The sequence below is a fragment of the Pteronotus mesoamericanus genome, unplaced genomic scaffold (genome assembly GCF_021234165.1).
Source record: "Pteronotus mesoamericanus isolate MK-2021 breed Mesoamerican mustached bat unplaced genomic scaffold, CSHL_Meso_final contig_100, whole genome shotgun sequence".
In the NCBI taxonomy this organism is placed as follows: Eukaryota; Metazoa; Chordata; class Mammalia; order Chiroptera; family Mormoopidae; genus Pteronotus; species Pteronotus mesoamericanus.
Window position 1 is genome coordinate 15,393,806 of NW_026554999.1, and position 14,209 is coordinate 15,408,014.

The 14,209-nt window shown below is 36.1% G+C and overlaps 1 protein-coding gene across 3 annotated transcripts in view; it reads left to right on the plus strand.

Annotated features, from left to right (window-relative positions):
• LRRC49 (leucine rich repeat containing 49) overlaps window positions 1–14,209 on the plus strand; it is a 157,852-nt gene that overhangs the window by 407 nt on the left and 143,236 nt on the right. Inside the window, exons 2-6 of one of the 3 annotated variants that reach the window (XM_054595298.1) lie at window positions 411–467; window positions 2,375–2,462; window positions 6,927–7,124; window positions 7,426–7,528; window positions 10,843–11,046. In XM_054595298.1, coding sequence (XP_054451273.1) covers window positions 411–467; window positions 2,375–2,462; window positions 6,927–7,124; window positions 7,426–7,528; window positions 10,843–11,046 — 650 coding nt within the window. Of the gene's footprint in view, window positions 1–410; window positions 468–2,374; window positions 2,463–5,266; window positions 5,328–6,926; window positions 7,125–7,425; window positions 7,529–10,842; window positions 11,047–14,209 lie in introns of those variants that run through there. The other 2 variants (XM_054595395.1, XM_054595484.1) reach the window with 2 other exon arrangements.

Here is a 14,209-nt window from a genome sequence, read left to right on the forward strand (position 1 = left end):
GGCTTCCCAGAAGGTCGAGCTGGGCTCTGTGAAAGGCTAAGGTTCATTTACATTCCTTTAACTTAGAGTCAATTTTTTTAATTAAGAAAATTTATTATTAACAGACACCCCTACCTTTCACCTGTTCCATTGCGATATTTACTTAAGTCTGAAATGGCAAGTGTTAAAATCCTGAGGTGCTAAGTAGAGGGTTAAATTGCTGCAGACATTTTGGAAAATAAATCACAGTGAAACCTTTAATTCTTAATTGTGATTTTATTGTTTTCAGCAAATTCTCAGAACATGATCAAATACCAGAGACAAACAAAAAGCAAGCATTCTGTTTGTTGTATCTTTATTTGTACTATTTTGGGGAGGAGTGTATGTGTGCATGTTTAAGAATGTTTTATGGTTTAATTTTTACATTGCAGGTGAACTGTGGGCTTCATCTGGTTATTCAAACATCGTCTCTTCCTGAAAAAAACAAAGTAAGAAATAGCAGCATGATTTAAAGTGTAGAATGTGAACTGGAAATTTTAAGCGCATTTATTGTAGTCTCCAATTTAAACCTAATTTTTATTTTCTTCCTACATAAAGTAAAACAAACAAACAAAAAACCTCTTTTAACAACAGAATCTTATTGCGTCAATTGCTAAAGGTAAGATATTTTTCTCTAACATTTACACATTTCTTAAATCCGGATCCTTCCTAAAATTGATAGCACATTGTCATTGTCATTTAGTTGGGAAAGTTTTTTCTATGTGTAAAATGATGGCGTGTCCTACTACTAATGGAATCTTATAATAGATAAAAAGTAATAATTTGGGGGGAACATATCCGTACATTCCATTTAAAATAAGGGGAGGAAAATAGATCAGTAGTGGACATAAATTAGGCTTAATGCTATTTAGAAGTTAAGATATGAAGATGAGATTCGTTTTTTTTTCCCCAAACAATTTTCCCATATCTCTGGTATTTCCATAATTTTGGCTTCTCATTTGATTTTTGAGGTACATATGTTTTTCTTTCCCTCCTGTCACACCTCAGCACTCAAACGTATCCACCTGCCACACAGTTGTCTCAAGGCACAGAACAATTTTTCTCCTTTGATGGAGTTGTACACCTCAAACCACCCCAGTTCAGTTTTTTTTTTTAATGAAGAAAATGTTAAATAGATGTCACTGGAGGAGCTCTAAAGTGAAGGGCAGACTTTACAGATAACAGCATGAGGAGGGTAAGTCGGGGCGTGGGGAGGGTGTGGACAGGACACAAGTCAAGGAGGCAGCTTGTAGCAAGGAGACAAGAATGTAGTTGACCACATTTTGTATATGAAAATGAACAATTGTAAAGTAGACCATTTGATCATCATGAATAAATAGAAGTTAGCTGGATTAAATAAAAATATTCTTTATTGTAATTGGACATAATAGATTCCTTGCAAATCTTTCTTAATTGATTTCACTGGACAGATCATATTCCAGCATTACAGTGTGTTTCTAGGAATGCTGTGCCTTATCCAAATTCTTTCCAAACAATTCATTTTCCCTTTTGTGGACATATGTTTTGAGAAAATACCTTTAGTTCATATAATTCATAAGAAGATAATGCAAATGCTATTAAAATGTTTATAGTATGGATGAATCAAAAGCATCATAACTTTTAAAAATACATATTTAGGGTTTTTTGTGGCTAATCATGAGAGGCAGTTTAATTTTATTTTTTTCAGTTCTATCAAATAATTTAAAAGAGAAATCCCTTAAAAGGTTTAGGCACACTATTTTTTTATGTTATAATTGGACTCTTAAATTCTAACGATAAAAACAGTGATTTTTCCAACAGGATTTAGTTTTTGTATGTTTTGTGCTTTTGTTTTTGAGAAAATGATTCTTTTAAGCATTGTATTTGTGGTGAGGGTATGGAGGAATTGGAAGTGCCTCAGTTTCATCTGACCTCATGAAATTGACTGGGCGGGGGCGGGGTGTGTGTGTGTGTGTGTGTGTGTGTGTGTGTGTGTCAAGATACACATAACATAAAATTTATCATTTTAATCATTGCAGATTGTACAAATCAGTGGTATTAAATACATTGACAATGTTGTGCAGCCATCACTACTATCTACTTCCAGAGCTTAATGTACCCATTAAGCAGTCCTACCCCAACCCACTGGAAGCCACAAATCTGCTTTCTGTCTCTCTAGATTTTCTTATTCTTGATACTTCATAAATGGAATAATGCAATATTAGCATTTTGTGTCTGGATTCTTTCACTTAGCATGATGTTTTCAGGGTTTATCTGTATGTTGCAGCGTGTGCCAGTTATTGTATGTTATTTTATAATTATCTTTATTACTAATTGTTAAGTTCTTATCCAGTTTTTTTAAATAATTGTTTTTTAGGTTGAATTCAGGCTAAATAAAGAAACACCATCGTTCCCTGGTCGACTCTTACAACATGACCTTGAAAGAAATTACTCAAGTAGGCAAGGTATTATCAGTGAGTAGATCTCAGATGTGGTTTACTTCTTTGACTAATATTGTTTAATAATATTGACTTTATAGATCCAAATAGACTTGAATTAAAAATGAAATGGTTAATTGGTTACCAAATTGGCTTGGTATTTGTTTAAATAAGAATTTATTTTATATCCTCAGCATAGTAGATTATTTCCAATACAGAAAAGGTACTGTATTTGAATTTGGGGGTGGGCTATGTATAAGAGAATAGAAAATTAGCTTCCAAATACTGTGTTAGAACTAGGAAAAATGGCTAATTCATGAAGGTGAGAGTATAGGAACACAGACCTTTAGGAAATAAGAAAATAATGGGAAGAGCAGAAAGTTAGGAGTGGTAAATAAACAATTTCCCTTACTATGCATATAATTCAAGATATTTTATATCAAATGCCTTAAACTTTAGCGTGCATCGCCCAAGGTCTTGTTGGAAATGCAGATTCTAGTGTCTCTCTTGCCTGTTTCCCATTCTGATTTATTTAAACGTGCATTTTAATAAATGATGCAAGGGATTCCGATGGATGTGGTTTAAGGATCACACTTTGGAAAATACTGTCTTATATAATCTTGTAGTATTTCTGAAATTACTGATTTCAATATAAGGAGAAATTTCCTTTAATACAGTACACTTGAGTTTTTAGTTGGTCGCTAACAACTGTTAGCTATTGGTAATGTGCACTATGGAATCCTTGTGTACAGTACCATCCCCATATCCTAGGAGTTTGTATGAGGGGGTTGATCAGTATAGGCCTCTTTTTGTTTGTCTCTTTACTGCATGAATATTTCATTAGTTTCCTTTTCTGTTTCATTACTTTTGAACCTTACTCATGGCTCCCTCTAATCTGACATGATTTTTCTCTATCCTATATCCTACACTCTTGCCTTGGCCAACTGCTGGGCATGATAACAACCTAACCACAGTTCCACAGTGCCAGATACATCTATCTTGCTTTCTTTGGTTCATTTGAATGCATGTTTATTGAATGTGTAATGTGCCAGACATTGAATTAGGCACAAAGTTACAGATAACAAGAACATGAAAGTTTTCAAGTAGGGTTTTTTATGTTTGCATTTTTATGTTTGCATTTATGTTGTGAATTTCCTTCACATTTTTCATAACACTATCTTGAATTTTTTTTCAAATTATGAGTCAAAATTAAATACTTTTCCCAAGCTATTCTTGAGTTAGAGGAGGAAGTTGCTATACAGATTTGTGAATGCCTGACCACATAAATTTATTTAAGTCATAAAGTGTATTCCTAGATGTTTGCTAATGAGGAAATAGTATGGAGGCACTGAATTTTGTGAACTTGAGAGATGAATAAAGTCTTATGTATAAATAATGACCCATAAAACACAAATGAATTCTTTAGGGATAAATAAATGTATTTATTTTTTATTAAAAGATTTATTCAAAATCACTTTCTGTGACAGACTACTCATTTGTACCTATTTTTTTCCCAAATGTGCCTTCTCCGTAGCGTCAGGCAGGTTCATGTAAAGAAGTCCACATAGTATGTAGCTCTTTTCTTTTGCTCACAATTCTACGTCCAAAGCATAAAACTCTGGAAAAATTATAAGAAGCACTGTATCAGGAAAAGTTTGAGGATCTCTATTTAATAAACTACATCCTGATACCTAATATTGTAACTGATTTCACCTAGTTTTGTTCTCTATTTTTCAAAATTAATTGAACTTATATATAGTTGACCCTTGAGCAATACTGGTTTGAACAGTGTGGGTCCACTTATATATAGATTTTTTTCAATAAGTATGCAGCGGGCACATTGTTTCCCTGGGTTGTGCATTCATGGAGTTAGCCAACCCTGGATGAAAAACAGTATTTTCCTCCCGTGGTGAGGAATCTGCTGGTGCTGAGGGTCAGCTGTGTACCTCATTTTATGACATTTTATATAAGGGACTTGAGCATCCATGCATTCTGCTATCTGCAGGGGTGGGGTCCTGAGCCAGTCCCCCATGGACCAAGGGATGATTGAAGATTTTGGGGAGTTGAAAGTTATATTTTCGACTGCATGTGGGTTGGTGGTGCCCATTACCCTCATGCTGTTCATTATAAATTAACCAACTCTACTCTCAGTCCTAAGTAAAGAAACTATGTTTTAGTTAGGCTGGTTGTTCTAAAACTTGGTATGTGATTTCTTTTAGGCTTTTTAGAATATTGTTAAGAGTTAACCCCTGTATCCTTGAGATTTTGTAAGAGATATTTCAGGGACAACTATACAGTAAGATTTCAGTTAAATAAACCTTAATAGATCAAATTCCTGAATTAAGAATTCTAAAATGTTGATATACAGAGGAAAAGGCAATGCTTAACTTTTAAGATCATGATAAATCACAGGAAAATCTAGAATAAGGATTTTGGTTACTAACTCTCAAAGGCTGAATGGACGTGCATATATGGCTATGTACTACATCATTCTGCCAGTCAGACACTCACCCATCTATTCATCCATCCATCTGCTCTCCTATCCTTTTATCCATCCATCCATCCATCCGTTCATCCTTCCATTTAAGGTGAAATGAAGTGAAGATTCTTACCAAGTGTTGACCATTATGCTGCTAAACAACTGTGAGATCCTAATTATGAAAGAATTCATTCAGCAATTTTATACTAAAATGTAAGAATTTCTTAGTTTCTTTTTTAACAATAATCCTATATACAAAATTGATTTCCTATGAACTCTTAGTAAATCAGAAAATCAGTGAATTTACTGATTTCCTACTGAATTTAGATTCTAAGAATATAAAGAATATAAAATGAGGTCTGTCTCTCAAGGAGCTTATACATTTAATTGGGAAGAGAAAGGCTACATACCTGGTAAATTAAATAGTGGTATATGAAAGATACAATAACAGGAAATATTTCAGTTAAAATTTTGTCACATAGTAATGCAGTTTATATATAGGATGAAACATCCCCTTTCTATATGTGAGTTTTTGATACACATATATACATATATGTGGGTATTTATATATCCACATACTTAGGTGGATGCTTCAACTGCAAATTACTGTAGTTCCTAGTAATTTAGAGGACCATGTTTTTGGATTTTAAGGCTTTTCTTCACAATCATTCTTATCTCTTGCTACTTATCATAAGATATATATCACACTGATTGTGATAGTAAGCTCATGGGTTTAGAGATTATGATACAGCTGAAAAGTGTGAAGATAAAATTCCTTTATTCACTGAGTGTAAATAAAATTTACTGTTCAATTACTGTCTGCATCACAAATCTTACAGAGTTTAAATCTGCATCTTAAATTGAGGATTGGCTTGAAGTCTTTATAAACGCGTTTTAAAAACCTGACTCTGATGCTAATAAGAGAAATCAAGATAGGCTATTGTTTGGAGTTTTTCCTTTAATCAGTTAATCCTTAGACCAATTTTAGTTTGTTTTTATTTCCAAATCAGTTCACTGAATGACGGTTGCTTGGGCGCCTTGCTGGCAGCTGGTCATGTCACAGGCCGTTTCATTGGTGAACATGATGGCAGTTCTGAATGCTCGTGACGTTTCTGATATTTCATGATATTCAGACAAGTGGCACATGAGCACTGATTACCTTGTTCAAGAAGCTAGGTGTGTGATTCTTCAAGTTTATAACTTTCATACCTGGAGAAGCTAGCAAACACTGTTGCTTTCTACCTCTTCAATATGATTTATATGGAACTTAATTTCAAGTTGCCATGATGTTGTCTGCTGGCCTCCCAAAGAGTATGTTCCTTCCTACACTTGGTTTTATCTTTTCTCCTTATTGGTTTGTTTAAGCAACAGGATTCCGTGGTAATCCTAGCTTCTATTTTACTGCTTATCACTCCCCTCAACATCAATTGCCGCTTTCAGGAAATTTTCTTTTCATTGAAGAAAATACAGTAGAATTCCTTTGGTGTTCCAACTGTCACCTTTGACCCATTACAGAAATCTCACCTCATTTCTGTTACTTCCCAGCATCTCTTCTCAACTATCCTACATTCTTCTAGGCCTTTAATACCCACCTCCCCCCAAACCCATCTGAAACCATTTCCTTTAAGTGAAAAATAACAAAACACATTTCTGTGTAAGTATATCACTAGGTATTATTTTTTATTCTGAATTTTGTGCATGTTCTATATAGTTTGTTAACTTCATATAGGTTTGCCCACTAGATTGAAAGCTACCTAATGGGAAGGACAACATCTAACCCACAGTCTATAAATGTCATGGGGTGACGTATACCCTGAGGCTCATCACTGTAAGTGTACAGGATTCGTTGACATCCACTTTGGTCCTGCAGTATTCTCTATAATAGTCGCTGAGCATACAAAAAAAGTGATGATGTGAGGTTTACATTTGCTATCCAAACTACTTTCTCTGTATTTCCTGTCGCAAAGTCATGTACTGTGTAGCTTTGTGATAAACTTTTTGATATTTTGAAGGAGATGGAAGAGTAATAAGCCCTTCGCCTCGTAATAAATCATCATGCATCTCATCCACAACAAACGTGACAGAACTATATGGGCTGGACATGAAAACTGCCATGAGCTCCTTTTCAGCATTTGGAGATTCTTCCATTCAGATACCTTCCAAGTCCAGAATCCGGCAGGGCTGTCATAGTGCTGGCCCCAATGTACCTGGTAATGAGGGACTATCGTCTCAGTTATAAGAGAGTTCAAATTTAGTACTAGGTGTCAGCATTATAAAGGGATAAAGGTAGCACTAGATTATTTGGCATACACAGTACATGTAGTTTAGGTTTGAAGAGAAAAGAAACAAACTCAAGTTTAGTAATTAATTTCAAATATGGAGAGCTATGGAAACTGTACTTTCTAGAAAAGATATTTGTAGGTACCACAGTTCTCCAAATATAAGGTGACTTTAATTTTAAGATTTTAAGTGTTTTTCTTAATCAAGTAATTTGTATGTCATTTTCAATAGGTGATCATATTAATTTGGTAAGCTCATCAATGCCATCATTTCCCATTCTCCAGCGTTCTTCTGAAGAGAAAATTCTTTACTCAGACAGGTTGACCCTGGAAAGGTGAGGATAATTTATTTTATTTTATTTTATTTTATTGACTAGATAATACATAGACATGGTATAAGATTTGAAAGGTACAAAAGTCTCTCCCTGGTCTGGATCTCCAGCTAGCTCCACCCACCCCCAGGTTCTACCACTGTTACCAATTACATATTTATCTTTTGAGAAGTATGGGGAGGAATTTTATATCTATACAATGTAAAAAGCTTGACTATACTCTAAAAGAGTACTACATAATTCTAGAATATGACTGATGAAAATGGATTTTAGGATAGAAAGAGCTCTGCAATATAGTCCTCACACAAGCTTCTGGGCCCGGTTCAGTTGAATTCCCTGTCACCTCACTGGCTTCCCGCCTCCTGACCTCTCCTTCACTCACTCTGACTCCTCGATTACACCGAGCATGCTTACGTTTCAAGGCTTTTGCACTTACTGTTCCCACACATCTGTAGGCTCACTTCCTTTCCTCCTCTAGGTTTTTACTCAAATGTCATCATCTCAGGGATGACCTTCCCTGGCCACCCTCTCCAAAGGCAGTGCCCCGCTCCCTTCTCTGCTTCATTTTTCTTCTTAGCACTTATCACCCTCTAACATATTAAATATTTTACCTACCAAGTTTATTATTTGTCTTCTCCTACTAAAATACAAGCTCCATAAACACTGGGAGCTTTGTGCAGTTCTGTATCCCCAGCACCTAGAACAGAGCTTGGGACAAAAGACCCTCAATAAAGTTTTCTTGAATGAATGAATATATTTAGGGCTTGATCCCCATCTTTAAGTCTAGGAAGTTATCTGCAGTAGTGGGGGTGAGGTATCCCCAACCCTACCTTACCAGTGCATATCTAGCAGCAGATTGTTAAGCAAACTTCTTAGCTTCTCAGTGTGCACCTGACAGCAAGTGTCACAGAGCATTTGCATTTGGGAGAAAGCTCTCCAGATGGTGTGACATGTTGTTTTGTAGGCAAAGTAATATTTGAGGGCTGTTACTCTCATGACATCTTTGCATGTTGTTGGTTTTTGAAATTCTAACGCTATCTAATATTAATAACTTTCATAATATCATTTTAATGTTTTGATGGATTTTGTGGTAATTTTTAATCTCAGTCTTTAATAGTCCATCCAAAAATAGTAACCCATCCCTTTAGTTTCATGTTACTTGAGACTAACAGGAGCCAGTATTCTAAAGATTGTGATATAAGGTAGGCACTCGTGTTGTAGCTTGGGGTGGTTTGGGCAGTTGTGAAGATGGTCTTTGGCACATGGGCCTCTAGGGTAAAGAAGCAAACTTTGATCAAGTGGAGACTTGTTTCCCTAGGAAAGTCAGGACCAAAGGAATTGATTCAGCTTCAAAGGCTGTTTATGAACTGGCAGGATCACAGAGATATCATAGGCCTAATTAGGCACAATTTGATCAGTACAAGGATGTGCAGTCACGAAAGCTAGGCTAGCAGCAAGGCACTTGGGGATCATTATTTGAGAGCCGTGGGTAATAGCAGTGATTTGTAAAGGGAGATCTGCACTGCTGTGCCATTCCTTAACCCGGAGACTGAGGGGTCGAGACGAGAATCTAGCCCTGAGAAGAAGTGCTTGGAAGTGCTAGGCTCTGTCTGTTCCAGAAGTTAGGGTGGGCCTGTAGTACCAGGCAGTCAGCTTACCAGCACCAAGCAGAAAATCAGAGGCAAAAGCATAATCCAATAGACACCTCAGTAAGAGGGTAGGGAGGGGTAGCAACTCAGGAATTTTGTAGGTATAACAAACTCTCCTGGAGAGCACTGGGTGATAACCCAGTGTGTGTTTGCTGTTTTGCTGGATGACAGGGATTTATGGGGTTAAGGGGTGTGCAGGAGAGCCCTGGAGTTGGCACTTAACCAACTGGATTTGGAATCTCAGAAAGTGATTATTTCAAGTTGCATCGGCTTATGTAAGAGGTAGGTCAAAGTGTTTGTGTGTGTGTGTGTGTGTGTGTGTGTTTCTATTTTAGTGATACTGACTCAAGAATAGGATGAACTAGAAGCTGGGTTATCAGTACGTTTAACTGTGAAACAGAAGAAGAGTGAAGCAGGAAAAATGAGACAATATATGTTTTTTGCTAAACTGCTGCACAAAGATATAAATATTAAATTAGAATACTTGTAATTTATGAAACGAAAGTACCAAATGAAGTAGTATAATTAAGTGCATGAAGTGAATTCTAAATACTAAACACACATTAAAAAAATTAAACTACTACCTAATATTTTTTCTGTTCTTCAATTTTAAACCGATTTCTTCAGGGTCTGTATTTTTAAACATTTTATCTTTGTCAGCTATTATTATTCAGTTATTACCTTGTGCTAATCAATTTTTTTTATTTGGAGGGTTCTGATCACTCAGTTTCACTTAGGCTTATAGTACTCTGATTTATTTGCTTTAAAGGTTTCATTAACTTCATTTTTACTGAAAAGAAATATTTCTAATTAATCTCCCTGTTAGAGTCTACACTTTGATCAACAAAACTACATTTTCCTGAAGACTGTTAAAAATCTCAGAGTAGAATCATTTCTATCTGGCCATTTTATTACCTTAGTAGAATTCTTAAAGGGCCCTGAACATAATAACTTCACCTGTAGTACATTATAACTTTTTTGCATAATGGAGGTTTACTGTTTTAAATATAGCTAAAGACATATGTTGGTAAGGTTTCATCCTATCCAGTAGCATTATAAATATTCTGCAAAGTTCAAAGTTAGTGTCGAACATGTAGACATATACTTAAAATCTAAGTAACTGCAGAAATGCTCAATAAAGGATGAAATTATTTTATCAAATTGAACTGTAGATGACTGAATTTCTTGCTCTTCCTAAGATATCATCCAGCTCAAGAGTCTACTATTTTATGAGAGACTCTTTTTTATGTTTTTTTTTTTCCTGATGACTTAGTTACCTAGGCAGTCTCTATATCAGTCTATTGTGGCAAGGGCATTTCTGTGGTTATGAGACGTTCTTTGAATCATCATAAACCTCTATTTCATAGGGCATTTACATTGAGTGTTTTCTGATGTTAAGTCAATTTTATGTGAAATAATTTATATTGGAGTTTTTTTAAATATAATGAGAGCTTAGACTTCATTTTAATAATTACCCTTGCCAAAATATATTGGCTTTTATAGGACTGATTTACAATTGGATCTAGGATGCTTAGGTCATGGAGGCAGGAAGTGCTTCTATTTATCTTTTTCTCCTCATACCATGGGAGCACAAAGATACTCATAATATTTGTAAGAGGAGGCAGGCTGCAACTCAGAATCTTATTAACTTTTTAAAACGTTTCTTAGGCAAAAGCTGACTGTATGTCCTATCATCGATGGAGAAGAACACCTTCGTTTATTGAACTTTCAACACAATTTTATAACTCGAATCCAAAATATTTCTAATCTACGGAGGCTAATATTCTTGGACTTATACGATAACCAGATTGAAGAAATTAGTGGGCTTTCTACTCTAAGATCCCTCCGTGTCCTTCTGTTGGGGAAAAACAGGTAATCTTTGCGGAGGAGTTTTTGTTTATTTTCCTTAGGACTAATGTTGAGTCCTGTGGTGTTTAGATGGCAATTCAGAATTTAAAAAATAGTTAAAAACCTAAAAGACTAAATGTTTTGAAAGATTATTTGAATGGATTAAGATTCAGTCATACTTTGTCTTAGGAGAGTCAGTCTGAAAATTAGTTCAACCAAATAACACTTATTGAGTGTGTATTTTGTTATTTCCTTTGCTTTCCGGTGCCATAGCTTATGTGGAGGTAAATAGTAGATTTGGTCTTTATGTTTTCTTAGGCCATAGTCTAAGCATGTGTATTCACTTTAGGCGTATGTGTTTCACTAGCGATTCTCCGTGGTGCTTGACTGAGGGTTGACACTTGACACTCTGTGGTAGTCAAATTACTGATTGATTATTGTTCAGGTGGCATTTTCAGTATCCATTTAAGATCACATCTTGTGTGAATGTCCCCAGTTCTTCTTATAAGGCTGTATTACATAGTGCAGCTGCACAATTCCTGACTGATTTCCTTGAGATTCGTTCATGACTTTTCTCTCCATTCTGTTTCATTGGATAGCTTTTGCAATGCCTAGAAAGAAGAGCTGTTTGGCAGAATTCAAAAATGATTTTATAGTTTCAAATGGTAAAGTTTAGATGTGGCATTACACCCAGGCTTGGTTCCCCTCCCCCGTCTTTTTTACCCTACAGCACGGATCTTAAATTACCTCTTTATTTTCACTAGCCAATGGTAATATAAGATAATTTTTCCAAGATCATGTCCCAGAGTTCTAGCGTCTAATCTGTTCTCTGTAGTTTCTTGGAAGTTCCCATTGGTGTAGTCTATCACCTACAATTGGGTCAAGTGTTAAACTAAGCATTATAGTACTGCTAGGGAATTTGGGGGAATTATAGGATTATAGAGTGTTAGAGTTTGAAGTGACCTCAGAGATTAGCTCTTTTATTTCACAAATGGAGAAACGGAGGTGAAAGGTGGCTTTTGCAAGGTTAGATATGTACACACTATATACAGTAGGAGTACGCCACCAGAGCAGTTCACTGAGGAAAGTGAGGAGTAAAGTAAATTTTCATATGTTTAAGCCACTCCCTTCTAAAGGTGCTCTCTGTTATCTCTCCCAGAGATTTCTTTACTAGTTCTGAACACTGTGTTTACTGATTTCTTCCTCTGACTTCCATTTATTCTTTAGTACCTTCATTTAGGTGCTCCTTGTAGTACTTGAGTGAGGTGTTTTCCAATGACATTTTAGATCTCCTCTTTAGTTTTAAACATAGTGTCTAGAGCTACTCCTGGTTCCTAATGTCTTAAATCATCTCTAAATCTACTATCTTTTCCTGTGCCTCAAAGACACCTGTGTATTGGACCTTTTTACCTTTTTAAAGGTCTCTTTGCTCCTCCAACTCTCTGGGGCCTACTGCCCTTTTCTATAACCTTACCATTGCCCAGTAAAAGCAGTCTAATGCAGTCTCTTCTTCCTCTTTCTACTCTTCCATCCTTTTGTTTGTTTGTGTGCTTCTGGTCATATTTTACTTTATTTTTTCCCATAAAGAAAATAGTTGTTATTCAAGTTCTAGAACTGTGAGTATTCTTGAATAAAAAAGAAAATGAGTCATAAGACAACTTTCTACCTTCTCCCATATTGCATATTTCTGAAGTATCAGTGCAATGAAAATCTGATCCCTAAAAACAATAACCCTAATGCTCTTTAGCCAGCTGACTTTGTCACAGCAAGGGACCTCTGAGTCTTAAAGATGCAAATCTAAGAAAAACAATACATTTTTTTTAAAAGCTGCAAATCTATCCTGAGGCAGTACTTTAGTGACCATTAGGCAAACCTGGCTGAGGACTGTGGGAGAAGAGAGAAGCACATCTGTCACTCTGTATCCTCATATACGTCATGGGTGACTTGTTGTCACTTGCTGCTCAAAAGTCCACAAAGCTTTCATCCCTCCGCATTGCAAAGCAGTGCACAGTCGTCTAGTCCAAGGCAATGGAACCATATATGAAAATCTAGGACAACCAGATACCTCTAAGTTCAAGCAGCTCCAACAAATATTTCTGTTGAAAAGCTAGAAAGACCCTGCTCAGATGCTGTATGGCAAGTTTCCATTGTTCCTAATAAACTCCCAACACCTCTGTGTGACTTTGCTATTGAAGTTCTTGCTGTCTCACTCTTCTGCTTTCTGTACCCCCTGTTTATCCTTATGAGGTCTTCTGGAGCTTTCATGATCACAGGCTAATGAACAGAACTTCTCTGCATTTTCTTCTGATCACCAAGGACTATGTGTAATGCTTCCTGCCAGACCCTGGGGTTCCATATGCCTTTCCTTTTGATTGTTTAAGGGTTCCCACTTACACATTTGTCTCTGACACCTGAAAAGCCTAGCCTTCACACAGATCCTGCCGTCAGTAACATAATATGGCTTGCAGAGACAGGCTCTCATATATCCCTAGAAATCTGTAGCAAGTGAAGTGATAGGTGAGCCTTGTCTTTTTCTAATTTCAGTTTTGTTTAATGGGAGAACCTAAAAAAAATGTAGGTCACATTTGTGTTAATGTAAAAATCTTCAACTACTTGGGAACTGACTAGGAATCTGTAAATTCTTCATCAGTACCTAATCTCACCATGGCTTCCTAGGTCAGCTGATACATTCATCCACCTCTGAATTCTTCAGAATTGTATCTGTTTTTATGTCATTTCAGGTCCTGAGGGTGGGGAGAGAATCTATGGCAAAGACAATTAATGAAAACAAGATGGCAAAACGTTTAGTTGGTTTTGAGTTTAACTGACTGACTTGTCTATTTTTCTTCCTATTCACCTGGGTAATCAGAATCTGAAGTAAGAGTTGTAAACCTACTATGTGTCAAAGCTAAGAGAATGCTTGAAGTCACAACAGATAGGGAGTGTTTTATTGAATAGCATAACAGTATGTGAGGCCTTGGTAGAGTTCTGTGGGAAGATGTTGTACATTTAGGTTTCCGTAATGGAAGCACCTTAAATGTACCCAGAGTTCCTGGTTCATACAGAAGCAGATTACATTAATCCTCCAAATCAGAGAAATTTGGACTGGGACAATCTCTCCCTTGTGTATAATTTCTCAAATGTTAAAAGCATAATTCTCAGACAAATAGATGTTAACTCCAGGCCA